The sequence below is a fragment of the Hevea brasiliensis genome, chromosome 1 (assembly GCF_030052815.1).
Source record: "Hevea brasiliensis isolate MT/VB/25A 57/8 chromosome 1, ASM3005281v1, whole genome shotgun sequence".
NCBI classification, from domain to species: Eukaryota; Viridiplantae; Streptophyta; class Magnoliopsida; order Malpighiales; family Euphorbiaceae; genus Hevea; species Hevea brasiliensis.
Window position 1 is genome coordinate 111115499 of NC_079493.1, and position 21754 is coordinate 111137252.

The 21754-nt window shown below is 34.7% G+C and overlaps 1 protein-coding gene across 1 annotated transcript in view; it reads right to left on the minus strand.

Moving 5' to 3' along the window:
* Positions 1-7198: 7198 nt before the first annotated feature.
* LOC110664809 (uncharacterized) overlaps positions 7199-21754 on the minus strand; it is a 46504-nt gene continuing 31948 nt past the window's right edge. Inside the window, exons 7-12 of the mRNA XM_058147272.1 lie at positions 11867-14894; positions 11649-11781; positions 10412-10935; positions 9388-10296; positions 8413-8589; positions 7199-7648 (exon numbers count right to left, since the gene is read on the minus strand). Coding sequence (XP_058003255.1) covers positions 7451-7648; positions 8413-8589; positions 9388-10296; positions 10412-10935; positions 11649-11781; positions 11867-14894 — 4969 coding nt within the window. The 3' untranslated portion in view covers positions 7199-7450. The remainder of the gene's footprint in view (positions 7649-8412; positions 8590-9387; positions 10297-10411; positions 10936-11648; positions 11782-11866; positions 14895-21754) is intronic.

Consider the following 21754-nt stretch of genomic DNA (forward strand, 5'->3'; position numbering starts at 1 on the left):
GAGCAAAACCCTAATTTTGCTCAAAATCCTGAATCCCAAAATTTATAACTTTCACTATACATAAATAATCAAGTTCTCATCACTTTGTTCTCATCAAGGGCAGCTACTATACTAATTTAATTCAAAGAAAAGCATCAAAACCCTAGCAATTCCTTGGCTGTCGAAATTTAGGAGTTACTCTAGTATGCAGAATTTTCTTCTTTTTCCACAATTTCTAGTTAAATTAGTGTCTTAACATGCTTACAAGAATAAAGAGAGAGAGAGAGATAGCACTAACCTTATGTGGAAACTTTTTTCAATACTCCAAAGTTCAGTTTCCTTGGTTTTCTTGGCTGCCAAACACCTTCCCAAGTGGTGTAGATAAATTTTAATGAAGGCATCTTAGGGTTTGGTGGAGAGAAATCAAGGTTTTGGAAAGGAAAAATGAAAAAATTGTTTAATGGAGATAGTGAGAGGAGTTCGGCAGCTTATGGAGAAGATGAAGCAGAATTTGTTTTCATTTTTGTCTCAATTTATTAATATTTATCCCCTTTTTAATTGCTTGGCTAATTTTCATTGGTTGGTAATTTTATTTTATTCATTTATGACATTATGCTTATATCAGAAGTCTAATTTAAATTCAATTTCTTTTCTCATTTCTTTTACTCATTTCTAATTAATTTCTCATTAATATTAAGTGATATTTTATGCCATATAATTTACATACTTAATTGGACAAGTTAGTCAAAAATCATTTCTAAAGGAGAAATGATCAAATTGCCCTTCGTTTAGCTTAACAGGCTAAAATTATCTGTACTGATAAATAAAATTTTCTTAACATTTTCTTGGCATTCTAATGCCATCGAAACCTCAATGACTCTTCTATGTAGTCCCACGGAATTTTCCTCGGGTTTAGGGCTACTAACTATTAAGATAGCAACTTCCCATTAGATCGTCCATCGCTAGGGCCGGCTCATTTAACTTCATTGTATTTTATTTTAAAATTTTTTTTAATTTTTTTCATCATTATTTGAGTTATTTATAACTTTTCACTCTAATCTAAATATAGTTTCAAACATTCTGACTCTCCGGACAGTTATTGATTACCGAAATAGTAGAATTTACGGAAACTACCTAAAGTAAGGGCGTTACAGCCTCTCTCCACCCAGAGGGGCAGAGGGAGACCACCACATGCGGAAGACAGCTAAGACCTCGCCGTAGGGAAGAAAACTCATATGAGAGAGAAAAATGGGAAAGAAAACTTTACTCTCTCATTGATTACATAACCGTAAAAAAAGAAAAAAACTGATGTCAAATTGATCCAATAATAAATCGTTTAAGGTACTTGTAAGGTTGAGAAAAATTTAAGTTTAATTTACTATAATTTTGAGTTGGTAATATATCTATGTTATATGATTTTATCAATACATAAAATTTAAATTTTAGTTTAAATATAATGTCCTTTTAAATATATGGTGATATACTAATGAAGGTGCCTAAAATGAAAGATTTGTTTTGTAAAAAATATTTTTAATGCTTGGAATGCTTGAGAAAAGGGCCGACTTTAAAAGTAAGTCATTTTCAAGAAAAATAATTTTTTTTATTTAAAAAAAATATTTTTTAAATTTTATATATTTATATATGTATTACATAAAAATATGTCTTTAATTTTATATTGTAATTAAATAATATACAATAATTTCATAAAAAATATTTTCTTAAAAAATAATTTCTATAAAAATATTTTTCACATGAAAATTATTTTTCACAAAATAAAGAAACCTCAGGGAAAGGAAAGTACATCCTGAAAAATTAAACAATGAAGAATTCAACGAGGACTTCCTCAATCCAAATATGTTCTAACACAACTTCATTACAGAATTCTGCTAAAGCATCTAGCTAAAGCATGTGAGACGGAATTGAAGGTGAGTGACTTTCTTGGCTTCACTTGCATCACCTATAAAAAAATTTCCAAAAGAAAGTTCCATTTGGTTGGACCAGGTGGTATTAGAAAAAAAAAGGCTTCTGGTAGACTCTCATAGTCATCTATCTAATCTAAAGGTAAAAGAAAGGAAGGGACGAATGTATAATCTTTTTTTTTTTAAATTAAAATATAAATTTTTATAATTCTAAAAATAATTTTAATATCACTAAAATAAATATATAAATACATAATCTATTATTGTTATTATTAAAATGCATATATCATTACATGAAAGTCTAAGTAAGACACAAATTGTCAAGGCCTGAGGCCTAATTTACAAAGAAGACTCGAACCCATAGCGCAGGCCCAGCACAAGAAGCCCATGACTCTTCAGAAAAATTTTATATAATTATTTTTAAAAAAAATTTATATTTAAATTTTAAGAGTATATTTAATTTAGTTAATAAATACTTAAATAAGTAATATTTATTTATTATAATTTTTATTAGCTGTATTTTTTATAGGTTAATAATTGATTTTATTTTATTTTTATTTAAATTATATTACTTTTTTAATTTTAAATTAATATTATTAATATTTTTATTTTTTTATTGTTAATTTTAATATTTTAATTATAATTTAATATTTAATATTTTTAATTTTTTTATTTTTAATTTTAATATTTTAATTAACACCTTATAATTTTATTAAAATATTTTTTATTAATAATATAAAATATAAAATATTTATTTATTATAAACAATATATTTTTAATGTAAAATCTTAAAATTAATTATAATTTTTTTTATCGACAATAATAAATACTTTATTATTTTATGACTATATTTTTAAAGTTATTTAATTTTTTTAAAGGATTTAATTATTTTTTATTTTAATAATAAAATAAATAATATAATATAATATAATAAATTAATGATTATATATTTATTTTAATAATATAATAAATGATTTAATATATGAAATTAATAACTATATATTTAATTTAATAATAAAATAAATAATATAATAAAATAAATTTATAATTTAATATTTATTTCAATAATAAAGTAAGTTATATAATATATGCCATTTTTAGTCATTTTACATATTAACAGCAATAATTAAGACATAATTTTATTAAACAATTAATATAAATAAGTTATTATTGGCTACTAACTATCAGCTATTAGCTTACAGTAATAGCTATCTGCTAACAATTATCAGCTATATCTAATAATTAAACAAAAAAAAGTCTTAAATTGAGTTATTAATACATAATATATCTATAATATACAATAAAATATATATGTATAATTTAGAATTAAATATATTATATAAAATAATAACAAACTCTATAATATACATTTTAACTATTTATTAATTATGTAATAATATTTAACTATAAGGTATCAATATAATTATGAATTAACATATATATATATATATATACATTATAATTAAAAAATATAAGGTAATTTAATATATTTATTATTAAAATTATTAAGAAAATATAGAGAAATGAAATATAAAATTAGATTATATTTAGTTTATATGTCACGACCCAACCTATGGGCCGGACCGGCACTAGGACCTGGGCCAGCCTAAAGCCCTCGAGGCCCGTAGTAAGCCTAACTGTTCATTTACCCAACTCTAAGGCCCATTTGGGCCCAATTTCAAGAATCCAACCGGACAGAGTCCGGCCATAAAATGAACCTATCAACGGGGAGTTTTTGACTCACCCGACCTGTAAACACAATAAACAATCCATTGGGGAGCTCAGCTCACCCTCCACATACTCATATCATCATAATGATAAATGGGAGCTCAGCTCCCTCATCCAGTTCATCAAACATGCATATAATAATTTTACAGGTCCACAATAATAATTTAGTTTACAGACTCAAATCAAATAAACATTTCTAACACATGCGGAAATTCTAGGAGTAAATAAAATTACACAAATATTGATAAACAACCTGCGAGGAAAGGAAGCAGGTTAACCTCAAAAATATCCTCCTGTGGCCTGGAAAAATATTGAACAGGAGTGAGCGTTCGACTCAGAGAGTAAAATATCAATTTTAACCATAATCTCTATAACTATCTAAAACTAATGCACCCTGTAAAGTGAAATGCAACATCAACAACATTTTCACATCATAACATCAAAAAGGTAATTTGGAGCACTCACGCACCCTGTAACATCAATCATAATATATTGGAGCTGATCCCCTATACAGCTCTCTTAAATCCAACAGTGCGTGAAGAACTCAGCTCGGACTTCCACTTAATAACCAAATCGGGGTCCCAGCGAAGAACTCAAGCCGTGTCTACCCCGAAGGACCGGGTCCCAGCGAAGAACTCAAGCCGTGTCTACCCGTCCTATCCATAGTCCACACCACATCACACGCACGCCAACGCACGCACACTGCTCCAAATTACCACAATAACATCCATGGCACGCTAACAGTTATGAATGCAACATAAATCGTGCCTAGAGTTTAACTACATAAATATATGCATATAAGTGATACATGGGCATGCTGAACATATAATAATATCGAAATTACAATTAAAATTAATATTTTACTCACAGACTTGACGGTGGTCACTGAGGCGGCTGGGCGAAGGAAGAAGGCTGTCCCGGCTCACCTGACAATTATATTACAATTATTTAATACAAATGACTCAATACAAATCAAGAAAAAGACCAATACGTCCTAAGTCGTGCCGAAAATCCGGCAGAGTCTCCCCTATACCTAGGACCTACCCAACCTGCAAAAAGGGCTCAAAACACAATTCTATATTCACAATCCATATGTCCATAACTCAATCACATCACACAGCCCCTCCTGGGCCCACCAAATCAATCATCCATCACAACATGTAAAATTTCAATTTAGTCCCTATAATTGACCATTTTTGCAAAAACTGTCCAAATAAGCTCTAAAAATTCTAAAACTTTGCCCCGCGGTCCTTAGCAATATTACTAAGCTATTGCAAAAAGAATCATAATTTTCTAAGCTACCACGAATATTTTATAGATTTTTAATCCTATTTAAGCACTAGAAAATTACGAAAAAGCAAGGTTTGGGTTTACCTTTGCCAATTCTGACTTCGGGAACGCGCTCAGGACGTCTGACAATGGGGGGCTAGCCAAAACCTCGGTCCAATTCGGAGACTTTTCCGGTAACGGGTCTGTCTGGCCGGAATTTCGTAGACCCGGTCAACTGTCGAATTTCCGCGAATCGAGGATACCTACACGAAGCCCATAACACGGGGGTTAGTACATAAATTTTTCAGAATTTTCTAAGCTCATTAAATGCTCGGAAAAACACTGCGAAGTTTCGTGGGACCCACCGAAAAACGGTGTCGAAAAAATTCGAAATTTATGTCGCCGCGAAGCTCTCGACGAGTGGAGTGTGTTGGTACCCTCGGTTGTCTCGTGGGATTCACGGTTTTCGAGGATTTCGGCGTTCTTGGTGTCTATGGAAAGCTCTCGCCGAGTAGATGATTTTAGACACAAGACCCGGTCCAATTGGTGGCCGGATCGGCCGGATTTTGACCGGAGAAGCCGAAACGCCGCGCGCGCAAGGGAGGGAATTTGCGCGCAGTTTCCGACCGTTTAGGGCGGCCTACCGGGCCGAGGAGGTCGGGTGGCGCGGCCTACTGGGTGGCAGGGGAGGTGGTCGGCTGGCAGGGGAGGGAGGAGAGAGAAAAGAGAGAGAAAAGGAAGAGGGAACGACGCGCGCGGGAGGAAGAAAAAGGGAAGGGAGCCGGTCCGATTCGATCAGTCCGATCCGGTCAGGTTCGATTCGGCAGGTTCGATTCGAAATACAAAATTTTAAATTTTTTACTCTGCCTCGGGACCGAAAACGAGGTCCAAAAATTCCGAAAAAATTTCAGAAAACTCAGAAAAATACGTAGACTCCAAATATATTTTTAGTTTTGCCACATGGTCTTTAAATTAATTTTTAAAAATCATCAAAGTTTATATTTTCGGAAAATCGAACCCGATTTTTTTTAAAATCCGAAAAATCTCAAAAAAAATTTCTAAAATTTAAATAAAATTAAAATACCAAAAATGCTCATAAATTTAAAATTTTTGGGGTGTTACATTATAATTATGTATACATATATAAATATATATAATTATATTTAAAATATATAATACATATAAAAAAATAGAAAAATATATGTATAAATTCAATTCTTAATTTGATTTTAATTTGATTTTAATTTAATTTTTAATGAAAAAATAAAAATAAAATAAAATATTAAAATAACTTCAATTCGATATAATTTAATTTGAAATAATTTTTCAATTCCATTTAAAATTAAAAAAACTGTGCACAACCTTACAGGTGATTACATACTATAATCATTACATTTCAAGTGTCTATAATTCTTTTTCCCCGAATTTTCTAATAATTTTTTATAATAATAAAAAAGAGAAATGAAACTTTAATGGAAAGGAATGACTCGAAACATTAACTAATTTCTTCTAATGCTTAGCTAATTACCAACTAATTTTATTTTATAAATATTTAGAGGATAATAAAAATTGAGATTAATTAATTAAAAGTAAAATTTTATTTTTTCTATTAAAATATCTTTAAAAATGTTTGGGAGGCCCAGGCTTATATTGAAATGGTGCACTATATTTAAATATTATTTATTAATTTTAGAAGAGCCAATAAAAATAATTAAAAATTATTAATTATATAATACACAAAAAAATCAAGAAGCTTTGAAGGCGAAGGCCACCCTAACCAACCCGCCACCCCTGGGCATAAATTCTGTGTGGGGGAATGGCTATCCTCCACATTAGTGAGAGCCCTTTAAGTAGTAGATAACCTGCTTAATTCTTGTAACATTCTCTTGATGGAAAGAGCTCTTGATAGACTCACCAACCACTAAAATAAAAAGAATCGATGGCTTAATATTTACTGAAGCCATCAATATTGCAGGCTTGGCCAAATATTTCTTGATTTCATCAAACACTTCAAAATAAATGCTTCCCCTGGTTTCAGTTTGAGCAACGTTGCTATGTTGGATATAAACCTTCCTTCCAATAAAATTTATCTTGTCAATTCATTTTTATTGGATAGAGTTTTGGCCTCGATGATTGCTTTAGCTCTGTTGCCATTTAAGTCATTACCTCATTCATGGATAGCTAGCCGGTGTGGCAAAATGGGAAAATTGCTCCAACAATTATCACTAGAATACTTTTTAAGTTTTTTGTGACAATGTACATAAAATCTTTCATTATTGTTATCTACAAGAAAATGAAGAAACTGGAGTAAAACTATAAACTATCTTTTATCAATTTCTTCTATACATGGCAGCAAAATAAATACACACGAGTGAGAAACTAAAACAGAGGTAATATTGACAAGCTGCCTCATGTTTCAATCCTGTTTCTTTAACCAACTATTACAGTGCTTTTCTATTTCACTCGCAGAAGCTATATGTGATACCGTTGCAACTTCGAAAAAATGAGGGTGACAATAATGTCCGTGTACATGTATGACAAATCTAATTCGCCGATCATGGCCTGAAAATTCTAATGGTTTTTGAGACCTGAAGCCGACAAAATGGACATCTGGAAACAGCAGATGAGCATCTACGACAAAGCACATGACCACAAGGAACAATCGTCATGTCAACTTCATTACTCAAACAGACTCGACAAACCCATGCTGCTTTCGCTGTATCAGCTTCTTTTGCTGCCACATCAGACTTTTCCTGTAGATAATTTTAACAAAGTTTTCTAAGATGCTTTAATAACCCAACAAAGACAAAATTCCTATGAACAATCTTGAAGATATCTTTATTCAAAGATATGTACGTGCTCACATTTGCACCCCTCTATTTTATGTTGGTTATGAGTTGTACTACATGAATCATCTATATCTGACAAACTTCCATCAATGCTGAATTTCGGAACAGTCAACTTCGATAAGTATTAACAAAATCACCAAAATTTAACTTTTCTTTCAATAAAGTCAGCTTTTAGATTTTGACAAACAACCATATTTTTTACCTAACAAGAAAGTAAAAATTCCTAATGTTTTATAGGCTATAGGATTGTCATACTCAGTCGACACATAAAATGTTTTGCTGATTGTCTATAATATTGCAAAGCTTGGTGTCTTGAAATTAGTAAAATCAAAGTTGGGTAAAGTTGTTGATACAAATGGCAAATCAATGACTATATTGAAATTTAGTGATGAGTTTAGTGACCATGAGTAAAATATCTGTATTGTTAATATTTAGTGTTTGTAATAATCTAAGACACCATCACCATCTCAAACTTGGCTCAGGGAAAGACTTCAAAGTAAAATTACATATAGAAAGTACTAGGGCAATTAAATAGAAAATTTTTTATTGCATCTGACCATTTTTTGCAGAAATAATGTTATAAAAGAGTTTAAATAGAAAATCACATCAAATATGGCAATTTGAATAGCATGAATAAATATACTGAAAGGAAAAATTGCTTCACAAACCTGTTCAAGTAAAAGTGCTGCCTGAGACTCTTTCAACCGTTCCTGCAGAGTTATCGTTCTTTGCAGAAGAGACTGCTTCTCGTCATCCATGTTGATCCCTGCTGCAGAAAGCATCTCATGAACAGCCTGCACAAGTTCTTCAGCTGACACTCGGCCATACAGGAGCTCTTTACCAACCTGCAATTAACATTAAAAGGTGGTCTCACTATAGTGCTAATCCATCCGCTACAATTAATCACTACTGAAAAACATTACCCATAGTCTCCACAAGGACTATTTTTTTTTTTCATCTTAAAAATCAAATCTAAACTTCAGGCAAGCTTGTTTCCAAACATGTTCGAATGGGATAAGACTCCATCATTGACCATTTCCAGGATGCTTGTAATTTTATATTATAAAAGCTAAAGAAACAAAACCACACCCCTAAACCCACCAGAGACTCAGAGAGAAGAAAAAAACAAAATTGATACTACTACAGTACATAGGTGATTGAGGACAAAAGAGCTGAACAAGGCTAGACATATCTAAACCTCAAACACCCTTGAATCCAGGAGGCGAATGTATTCTGGAGTCCATCAAAATGTCTAAGAACTTACATTATTTAGTGTGACTATCTTCTCAACATAGTGCATAAATTACTTATTTAAAAGAGTAGAAATCCTAATTACACTAATCTGAATACTAAAAACTCTAGGAATACTTCAAATACAAGGAATAAAACCTATTACTACAATTACAATTATTTTTATAATAGTTTATAGGGTTCCCGCATCAACAGAAATTTACTACTAGAGCCCAGCATCCTAAGATTGAGCAATTTTATGAACAAAGAAGGCTTGAATAGGAATAAAAAGGAGCACACAATAACATGATTATATCCAGAAATGTCTAACAACAAAAAGATTAAAGCTATCTCATGAAAAACCACATGAAACCATTGAAATATTTGATGTAACACCAAGTCAAAGTCCATACCTGATGAGATTTTGTTTTGGTCCTTCCAGAACTTTCTGGCATCTTGACAATAGCCTGCTTATCAACTACAGATCGACTATCATCAGCCAGAGTTGCCAAGGAAGCCTCATTTCCCATTGATATGCTTTTAAATGAGAAGACTTGTGATGAAAGAAGATACTCAACCACTCCTGGTGCAGTTTCCACCTTGAATCTGTAAAGAGCTTGGCCAGCTGATGGTTTGACATCCTCTGGAACTCTGCCATATTTCAACTTCTCTCCATTCTGAGACCGCCATGCCACTATTTCTCCACTGTAAAAAGGTCTCAAAGGATGAAGTTGCACTTGAAGAGCATCTGGAGGCAGTATTTCATTTCCTACTAATTTATTACTAGTATATTCAATTTCTCTCTTGTTGAGACGGATTTTTAGTATATTGAGAATTGCAGTTTCAGAACCTCCAGGACATAAAAACAGGGATCCTATAGGTAGTGGGGCAGGGAAGCCTAAAACCTGGCTTACAACAATCGCAAGAACATCAAGAATGGATATACAAGTAGGTGGTTCAGCAACCAAAATAGAGGTCTCTGAGCGGTTTACAAAATATAGACTCCGGTGTTTGGATCCACCCTCCCATTCTGGAACAACAGAATTCTTATCAGTGAGGGTGATATCAAGACACTTTGGAAGAAGCACAAATCGAGTATGGAGAAATTTAACAAACTGCAACTTTTCAGCAACACATGCCAGTAGATTTTGTATGATTTCCAAAGATAAATTATCAGTAGCAGGAACACCACCACCCATGCTATTTACAAGAGTCCATACAGAGCTCTGAAATGACAAGCTTGACAGCTTCTCTCTGATGAGTACTAGTGGGACAGACCCAATACATTCCAATGTCTGTAAATCTTCATCCTCATCAAGTTCCTGAAAAAGAAGAAGATATTTCCAAACAAATACAAAATTTTAACATGGAAAACTCCTAGGCTTGGGATATGATAATTTAGAAGAAAATAATATCCAGAACATTCAAGCTATTTACCTCTACGACAACATCAGACACTTTCCTAATGCCCAGAGCTATACAAATTCTCTCTGGAAGATCTTGGTGAACAAATCTTAACCTTGACGTGTCAATATATTTGACATATTGAGAGCCATAAGAATCGATATACACACATGATTTTGCATGGACAAGTCTGCAACCATCATCTGGGACTATTGCATCTGATTTCCAATTGATCCCACCAGACACATTTGCCTCAATAATCGTATCACAAAGAAAATACAAGATTCCCATCACAGCACGGAGTTCATTTGGATTTAAACGCTGATATCCACAAGCTTTTTGGAGATTTAATAGAAGATCCTTTGCGGCATCAACTGATAGCACGTCCTGAAGTCCCAACTCTTTCAGAATTTTCACAAAAGGAAGATACAAACTAGGAAGTTCAAATGCAAATGGTGACAGGTTAATAGTCAGGCGAACAAAAAGAGAATTTGCTGTCACCAAGCGTGTTCCATTTGCAGCAGGTAGAAATGCCACTCTCTGCAATTCTTTTATATCTGCATTTAAGAGAAGAGAGAGAGAAAGCAAAAAGATCCAAGGTGAACATTTTGACTAATAATTACAAACAGGCAACAACATAACAATAATTAAACCTTAATCCCAAACTAGTTGGGGTCGGTTATATGAATCCTTTTCGCTATTCAACTTTGCTTGAAACCAAACAGGCAACAATACAGCTCATAAATTCAACCACTCCTATGTCTATAGATTATAGGAATTTCAATGCAGGAAGAGCAAAATTAGTCGAATTATTGAAGAAGCAGGACTAATTGCAAACCAGCTATACAACTATTATAAATTTTGATGATTTTATTGCTGAAAACTGACAAAAGCGGAAAAAAGAAGACTCTGTGTTACAGTTCATCAGATGTATCATCCTCCACTTAGTAATATCTTTTCTTCCTCTTATATGGTGCCATAGGAATACGTAATCCTTCGAGACCAATCAATCACAATGTGAATGAAAGGTAAAGATGAAAAAGAAAGTAGGAAAACATGAAAAACTTCACGAGGGAAGAGAGAAATTGGGGTGGGGAAGGAAGGGTGGAGACTAATTTTGCTGTGAACATATTACTAGCACAATGACCCAGCATCAATGGTCTGACTTGAAGTAGAATTTCCTTTTTATTTTCTTTTTCTCAATTTTTCCACATTTATTCATGAAAAAAAAATTAGGACTAGACATTAGGAGAAGCAAGTGGAGAGTTACCTGACGAAGAAAGGGAACCCCAAACCCTATCCAGATATCTCAACACTGAACAAGATGCTTCATCAACTGTCATAATGCTTGATGCAGTGGGCCAGTGAGCAAGTGTGTCTTCACCACCATTTCTTCCAATCACCTGAGGTGCATGCTTGTTAGCCACATACATATTTGCACATAATGTTATTCTTAGACAAACATGAAAGCCCAGTAAAATCTGTTACCTGCAGATGTTTTAGGACTATAGAAAAAGATGGAGGACTCCTTAGGTGGAGTGCTCCCCATGAGAATTCAGGTGGAACAACATTTTGTCTAGAAAGAATGGGAGAACAACTCCAAGCCAAAGGCCAGTCCTTCAACAGAATAGCTTCACTATATGAAGTAAGCACTCTCTTGCTACCACCATTGAGAAATCCCAGTTCAGCAGGTACACAGGCAATCTTAGAAATGGTATTACAGAAATTATTACCATAAAAGACAGCAAAGTTTGAGATCACAGCTTCAACAACCGATGCAGCCAATGCCCATATCTCCACAGAAACTTCATCATTAGAGTCCCTCTCAAAATCATCAAAAGACCCCTTCGATTTTATGCACTGTTCTCCCAAAAACTCAACCTTTTTGGCACATTCAAGTATTACATCTGCTTCAGCTGCAGTTCGAAGGCCTGTTTTCCTCAAAATGCAAAGCCAACCATCTGTACTAAACCTTTCTCCAGGAAATCTCTTCCTCTCACCAGAGAATACAGAAGTTAATAAAGCATCACAGGGATCAAACAGATCCTTGGGCTTGGAGAGGTCCGTGGAGAATTCATCTGCATTCCTTACAAATCTAGTCTCCTTCAGAACTTCAAGCAAAGAAGAATCTGCCTGGAGATCTTGCCAGTTTGTGTAAAGATAAATTAATATATCCTCCTGCTCAGACTGAGGTTTGCCTTCAAATTCGGGCAACCCAAACCTTATCAAAATCTGTGGATCATGTAATTCGGGAACCCCCAGGGCTCGTAATAGTGAACACTCAATTGAATCTGTTGAATAAGAAAGGCAATGCTCATCAAATGGCTTTAGGAATGATTCAGAAGATATCATACACTTATCTTGACCAAGCAATTTGCTGTAGGATCCCTTGACTGTTTTATATATAGGCAAGCAATGCAATGCTTCAAGCTCCTCAGTTCCATATTTAGAGGCATTAGACAAGAAATCATAAGCAAAAAGACTAAAAAGTTCATCTCGATCTGAACTTGAAAATGATGCAAGTTCAGCAAAATAGCCAGCATGCTTAGCTGCAACAAGCTTAGAAGCAATAACTTGCCCAAGTGACTGACCGGGTGAAGGGACACAATTACATGAGGCAGCACAGCCAAAGAAAGCAGCATCAAAAATCGGGACATTGCACTGGTTCAACAGAGAAACCAACCAAGGATACCTATTTTTGGTTTGTTCAAAAGCTGAAATGTACAACTGAACGTCATATTCAGGAGAATGATTCCTGGACAATCCAGTCATATCACTTCCTGAGCTACCCATATCCAGAACACTGTTCCCAGAGACTGGATTATTAAAAGGGGGAGGCATGAAGACTAAATGACGTTCCTTTATACGGCATAAGATGGGCCTACCAAGAAAAGCAGGAATTAGGGGCCAATCAGCAAACAGTAAGAGCTCTTCTGATGAACCAGTGAAACATTTCCAGAACAATCTTATCCATTCATGCGAAGGACCACCTTCGTCAACAGAAGTTGATGTATTCTCCCAAGAAAACCATGGGGCCATTTTTGAACCCATTACATGATTCACCCAATTCTCATGAAAGAGTGATCTCATATGACCAGCCAATAAGTGAAGAGAGAAACTATTCAGTTTTAATAATGATTGTGCAGCACATTTTGAGAAAATATCAGACAGAATGGATCTATCTAACAGTTTTGGATGGACATATTTTGCAGCTAAAGGCATCATTAGGGCCTGTTGATCCTTGTCACCAAGCCAAAGCTCACTAACTCCCAACCGAGCTAAATTATTTGTAGCAGTTGGACACGGTAAACCCCTGAGCTCACCAGCAACCAGTAGAATCTTAGGATTTCCATTTCCATTGCTGCCATCTGAAATGGTGTTCCTCTGACTTAAGGGCCCTCCAGCCCTACCAATATCTTCAACAACTCCTCGCCCAAAATCAAATAATGCCTTCCCAAAACTTGTCATTAGTTCAAGTGCATCCCCTGAACTGGATGCACTCTGGTCTTGCAACCCATGAACATTCTGCGCATTAGGCCTTGATACTGAAGTAGAACTGTTGCCCACCTCATTAGCTGCTCTATGCATGATATTGAAGTTTACAGAGTCCACTGATGCATTTTCTTCATAAATATTAGACGATCCTGGGATCTCAATATCAGACAAGCAGTACTCGAGAACGTCCAAGTAGGTATCAATGGATCGAAGAGCAAAAGATATCGATGACATCCTTAGAAGATCCCGAACCATTTTAGGTTTAATTTCTCGAATTGTAACCCCCACAGCCTGGATTTCAGTCACAAGCTCCCAAGGTACGGAAAACACTGGATAATGTTCCTTCACAAAACTACAAACAGTAGCGGGAAGTAAATTACTAGCTACCCCATTTCCAGGTTGTGAAAGAAACATACCCTCTTCAGACCTGACCAAGCTTCCTGAATAAAGCTGCCAAACAGGGAGATCAGCAACACGAGCATAAAATGGCCTTATTACTTGTTCAATCAGACATTCCCAATCTGCTTTAAGTACTCTTATTTGTGCCAAGTTATTTCCATCTCCAGGTTGATTAATTGGTGCATGCCTATTAGACCTTGGCCAGAAGGAATAAATTAGATCACCATGGGCCCTCAAAGACAGAGAAACAGCACGACCTCCACTTGATTCAATAGTTGAACTTGATGGTTCTGTTCTTAATTTATGCATTTCCATCACCATTTCAATGTAAGAATCACGAACACAAGACATCAATTCTCTATTCCAAGCTTCAACCAACTGATCTCCGGCATCAGTTTGTGCCTCCATTGAAGTTCCCCTATCCTGGTACTTGAAGAGAGAACGGCCACCATTGTGACATACAAGGAAACATCCAAGAACAATGACAGGTAGAGTTACACTGCTGGACAAAGGAAGAGGAGACATAACACAGCTTTTCAGATGCACATCAGCAGGACGGCCATCTCTTGATATGTGAGCTGCAACTCCAGCAACAGGTGTCAAGTTGTATGCAAGATATCTCCTGCAAGATAAAAGGTAACCAGACAACAATTAAGGAAGACATTTAAAGAGGAATACCCAAAGAGTTTTTATACCTTAAGGCAGGCACATATTCTACACAAAATAAAAACATGGTGCACCGGCTGTCTTTTTTTCGCTCCAAAGGAAATATAATTAATTTAGAAGTAAATGCCATGCCAATTAGAGAACAGAGTAACTTAAACATTACAAATAATGTTAAGAAGAATATAACTTTCGAAATATTCCACAAGAAAGTCTCAATATAGACAAGCAAACAAGAATGGTACTTTCCAAGCCTTTCTGTACCTCCAATTTTGCTAGGCAGACAAACTGATATAATCAGGGTTCCCATTTGACCTGGTTCAACCAAGCGGAACTCATTTACAACAACCAACAAGCCATAGCCAAACCAAGCAAGAAGATTCTCATATGCTCTCTGGTGAAGTAAAGAATCTGATTTACTGATTTTAGAGAAGGAGAGATGGGAAAAAGAAGGGATGAGGGAGGGCTAAGCAACAAGTAATTCTTCATTAAAATCCCCTAAGGGAACAATTTCCATTTCAACAACTCAAAATAAGAAATAGAATTCCCTGTTCCCACAGCCTAGCTGCTAACTATAGAGAATTCTTCACCACCACCACCCCCCCCCCCCCCCCCCCCAAAAAGGTTCAAAGCTGGATACACACAAAATGATCAAAAGAAAAGAGCATGCTGTTCACATGGGATGGCCCCTTTATTATAGCTTTCTCTTTCCAGCTGGCACCCTATTCTTGGCTAACAGAATTTCCAGCCTCTCCTTTCTTTATTCTACTGGAATAAACCTTCCAGGTCCTCCAATTGGGCTTTTGCTCTAGGCTTTGGTTTACTAACGAATCATTGCCGGCCTCTAAAGAATCGGCCTTGTCCTCAAGGCTAAATGAAAGAAATTGGCCCTTAAAATCATTGCCAAGTGGCTTCTTTAATTGCTTTTCCCACCCACTGCACTAGGACCCATGAAATTAATTATCGATCCCAAGTAATGACTTTGTGATCCAATGTGGATTCGGGAATGGTGGGAAGAGGTTCCACTACTGCTAAATCAGGTGGTAAGGTAGAAATAGCTGGATGATCCCTCTCAACTTTCAAAGTTGTGAAACATGGAAAATAGGGTGCCCTTTGGAACTAGGAGGGAGCTGTAGACGATATTCCATGCTTCCATTTTCCAGAGGATTACAAAGGGCCCATACAAACAGGGGAAGAGTTTGGGACTCAAACAAGCAGTGTGAGATTATTGATGGTATGGGCGTAGTCTGAGACAATTGCTTATAAGCGAATCACATAGTAATGGATTGATGGGACGTTTTGGTGTTACTAAGAATATTTTGAAAAAACACTTCTTTTGACCTCACATGATAAGAGATGCAGAAAAGGTATGTTCTAAATGTGTTACTTGTAAGAAAGCAAAGTCTAAAGCGATGCCTAATGATTTGTATGCTCTTTTGCCTTTGCCTAATGAACCTTGAGTTAATATTTCCATGGATTTTATTTTGGGTTTGCTTAGGTCTAGGAGCGACATGATTCTATATTTGTGGTGGTTAACAGGTTTTCAAATATGACACACTTTATTCCATGTCATAAGACAAATGATGCCACCAATATTGCTGATTTGTTTTTGAAGGAGATTGTTAGATTGCATGGCATACCTAGGACTAGTATGAGTGATAGAGATGTCAAGTTTCTCAGTTATTTTTGAAAGGTTTTGTGGGAGATATTGGGTACTAAGTTTTTATTTTCCACCACTTGTCACCCACAGACTGATGGTCAAATTGACGTAGTAAATAAGACTTTGACTACTTTATTGCATATTGTTGTGTAACAAAATTTGTGTTGGAATCCCTGATTTGTTTTAGTAGCAGATTATTAGGATCTTATTTGATTATTCTTTTCTATTTTCTATTATACTATTATTTCCTATTTATCTTAGTTTCCTCGTTAGGACAAATCAATTGTCTATAAATAGGAGCATGTACAAAAAATTTTATATATGAAAAATACAAAGATTTCTCTCAAATACATTAGTTTCAACATGGTATTAGAGCTTTTAATTCATTAAGTTAGGCTTTAGTACTGTTCAAGCTCACTATTCACGCGTACAGTTCACATGCTATTCATTGGGTACTGTTAATGCACATTGTTCATAGGTATTGTTTATTGGCATTGTTCGCGTTATTGTTCACAACAAGTGAACCTTTTTCTGGCCTTTTACAAATGTTCCTCGTGTGTTGCACTTCTACGCAGCACTTGTCCTTGAACTAACCACAAATGAATATGTCTAAAACAGTGGATTACTCTGAAAGAACAAATGATATTGGAATTTTTTTCCAATAAAGAAGTTCAATCCCTAAAGCATTTGCAGTCTCGGCTTGAATCTCAATCTTTCACAGTAGGCTTTTCAAATTTTGTCAAATCAGGTAATGCTTTCCTTGCCAATGTTGACAAATCTTGTTGGGTTATAGATTCCGGAGCAAAAAAACACATTCTTCATGCTTAGGAAAAGAAAAAGTCTGTACAATGAATGGGTTCCTTAACCACAATTTCTAGTACAGGTTCTGTTACATGCACTTCCAATATAAATCTCACTTCAGTTCTTCATCTTCCCAGCTTTTCTATTAATCTTTTATCTGTCAATTCCATTACCCAAGCCCTTAATTGCAAAATTAAAATTTTCCTACTCATTACATATTTTAGGATTTAAAAACAGGAAAACTGATTGGCAATGGTAGATTGTGAGATGGTTTGTATTTTCTAAATGACAGCTGTAATTCGTCAAAGGCCAAAGCAAACCAGGCTTTTTTAGGACAGTCTATGAGTGCTAATGAGGAGATTATCCTGCAGTATAGGAGATTAGGACATCCATCTTTTCCTACTTCAAAAAGATTATATCCTAATTTATTTAGAAGTTACAATTTAGATTTATTAATTTGTGATACTTGTGAATTTGCTAAACACATAAGATAGTCTTATCCTTCAACAGATAATATAAGTTTGGTCCCTTTTAAGACTATTCATTATGATATATGGGGACTTACCCAAGCTACTTCTTTATCTGGGTATAGATGGTTTGTCACTTTTATTGACTGTTACACTAAGTTGTCATGGGTTTATTTGATGAAAGCAAAAAGTGAAGTGTTTTCTTGCTTTCAATAGTTTCACAAAATGGTTTGCACACAGTTTGATGCTAAGGTTAAAATCTTAAAAACTGATAATGGCACATAATATGTTAATAGTGTTTTTCATGCTCATTTGGATTCAAATGGTATAATGCATCAAAATAGTTATGTCAATACTAGTGAACAAAATAAAGTGTTTGAAAGAAAAAATAAACATTTATTAGAGGTGACTCGATCTCTTATATTTACTATGAATCTTCCTATACCTTATTGGAGGGATGCAACTCTTGCCGCAACATATATTATCAATAGAATACCTCTAAAAACACTTAACTTTAAGAGCCCTTTAGAGATTTTACGAAGCCATTATTCTTATATTGTCCCTCCAAAAATTTTTGAATGTGTTTGTTTTGTCCACAAAACAAATGTTGAGAAGTAAAAACCTAGAGCTTTGAAATGTTTGTAGGTTAATCTGGTTCTCAAAAGGGCTATAAATGTTATCATCCTCTAACAAGAAAATATTTTGTTAGTATGGATATTACCTTTAGAGAATTTGAGACTTATTTTCCTGTCAAGTCACATCTTCAGAGGGAGCATAAGGAGGAAAAGGAAAAGGAGTTTTTTCCTAACCAGACTATTAGGCTTGGATCACACTTTGATAATGAGCCATCTAACCAGGACCAACCACCTCAAGGGGAGACTATTAGGCTTAGGTCACACATTAATAATGAGTCATCTAATCAGGACCAACCACCTCCTCAAACCTTAGAGAAATTTAATAGATTGGATTTGAGAACCTGCATGCGCCGGAATAAGAAATATATAGCCATTGAGTTTGATACACCTAATGAACCAGCATCCCTTGAATCAATTCCTGGAGAATGTGGTGAGTATCCTTTACTTCTTGATGATCCTAATTCCATTTCTGAGCTGAATGCTACTATTGATGATCTTGATGTTTCTATTGCTCTAAGAAAAGGAGTCAAGACTTGTACTAAGCATCCTATTTCTAATTTTATTTCCTATGACTCATAGTTTCCATCCTACAAAGCCTTTGTCTTGTCTGTTTCTTCTGTTTCTATACCACATAGTTAGAAGGAAGCATGTCTTGATTCAAAAAGAAGGGTAGCTATGGTAGAGGAGATGAAACTTTTGGCAAAAAAAGAGACATGAGATCTTGTTTCTCTTTCATCGAGAAAGAAACCAATGGGATTCAAGTGGGTGTTCACAGTTAAACATAATGTAGATGGTTCCATTGAAAGGTATAAGGCCAGGTTAGTGGCTAAAGGCTTCACTCAGACATATGGAGTGAATTATCAGGAGACTTTTGCCCCTGCTGCAAAAATGAATACCATCAGAATCTCGTTGTCATGTGCAGCAAATCTTGACTGGGACAGACAACAATTTGATGTAAAGAATATTTTTCTTGCATGGAGACTTAAGACGAGGAAGTATATATGGAGATTCCTATAAAATTTGATGATGATAAAACCAAAGGAAATACTTGCAAGTTGAAAAAGACATTGTATGATCTGAAGTAGTCAACTAGAGCATAGTTTGATAGATTCAGTAAGGCCATGATCTCTTTTGAATACTATCAAAATAATGCAAATCATACTCTATTTATGAAACACTATAGAGGTAAGATTACATTGCTTATTGTTTATGTTAATGACATAGTTCTAACAAGAGATGATAAAGAGGAGATTACTCATCTGAAGAAACTCTTGGCTTAGGAGTTTGAGATTAAAGATTTGGGTAAATTAAGATACTTTCTTGGGATAGAGGTTGTTAGATCAGACATAAATCTTCATTTCTCAAAAGAAGTATATTTTAGACCTCTTAGAAGAAATAGGAATGTTGGGCTGTAAACCTGCAAAATCACCTATTGAAACTAATCTCAGATTACAAGCAAGATTTGGGGAATTAGTTGACTTAGGGAGATATCAAAGGTTGGCTGGGAGATTGATTTATCTCACACACTAAACCTAACATAGCCTATGTGGTGAGTCTAGTAAGCCAATATATATATGATCCTAGAGAATCTCACTTAGAAGCTGTTTTTTGTATTTTGAGATATCTGAAATGTATACCTGGAAAATGACTTCTTTTTTGAAGGCATGGCCATCTCCAGATAAAAGCTTTTACAAATGCAGATTGGGCAGGATCTCTTGATGATAGAAGGTTTACAATGAGTTATTGTACCTTTGTGTGTGGATGGTAACCTAGTCACTTAGAGAAGTCTCCTAGCAAAATGTGAAAGCTAGATCTAGTGCAGAAGCAGAATACAAGGACATCGTACAGGACATTTCGTGATGATGACCATAATAGAGGCATTTATTTGGTGGTTTATGTTGATGACATTGTTATTACAAGAAATAATCAAGATGGGATCTCTCAATTCAAACAACACTTGTTCAGTCAGGGGAAGTTAAAAGTGCTTTCTGGGAATTGAGGTGGCACAATCTAAGATAGATATTGCTATTTCTCAAAGGAAATATGCTCTGGATACACCTGAAGAGACTGGCATGTTAGACCAAGACATATGGACACTCCTATATATCCAAATGTTAAACTTGTTCTTGGACAAGAGAGCCATTGGAAGACTTGGTAGATACCAAAGGCTAGTTGGTAAACACAACTACCTCACAATCACATGTCCAAACATCTCCTTTGCTTTGAGTGTAGTTAATCAATTTCTCCAAACTCTATGTAGTAGTCATTGGGATGCAATTATACGCATTCTCAGATACATTAAAGGAGCTCCAAGGCAAAGGTGGTTGTATGAAGACAAGGGTCATTAAAAAATTGTTAGTTATTTAGATACAGATTGGGCAGGAACACCTTCGGATAGGTGATATACTTCTAGATATTGTATCATGCTTGGAGAGAATCTCATATCTTGGAAAAGTAAAAAAGGAAGATGTGGTTGCCAAATCAAGTGTAGAAATAGAATATCGAGCTACGGCCTTAGCACATGTGAACTTATCTAAATAAAAAACTTTTTCAGGAATTGAAGAATGGGGAAATTAGTCAAATGAAGTTGATATGTGATAATCAAATGGCCCTTCGTATTACCTCTAATCCCGTTTTTATAAAAGAACAAAACATATAAAGGTGGATTGTCTTTTCATCAGACATAAGATTGAGTCGAGATGTATTGCTACTAGTTTTGTTAATTCAAATAACCAATTGGCAAATATTCTTACTAAATCCCTTAGAGGTCCATGTATTGAATACATCTGTAACAAGCTTGGAGGATATGACATTTGTGCTCTAGCTTGAGGTGGAGTGTTAAGATCCTCGCGCTTATTCTTGCGTAAATAGACTGCTGTAATCAAGTGTGAGATTACTAGGATCTGTAAAATAGCCTAGAATCTATATATTCTCATTTAGTGTTTATTCCTATTTTGTAAATCACTGTAAAACTATATATATCCCAATCAGCTTGAGGGAATAATCAAGCTCTAAAATTCTTCAAAATTATTCTTCTTTTTTCCTCTATACTTCTATTTTCTCAGTATAAAATGGTAGAAGTCATTTCAATCTTTTAACAATAAGATCAATTTTTTTTTTTCTCACTTCTCAAGATGTTGATATTTTCATTAAATGAGAATTTCAACCAATGGTAAAATCCCTGATGAAATGCAGTTGTTCTAAGACATAATCCAAAAACCATGTGCGTATGAAATTCAAATGACAAGGCATAGAT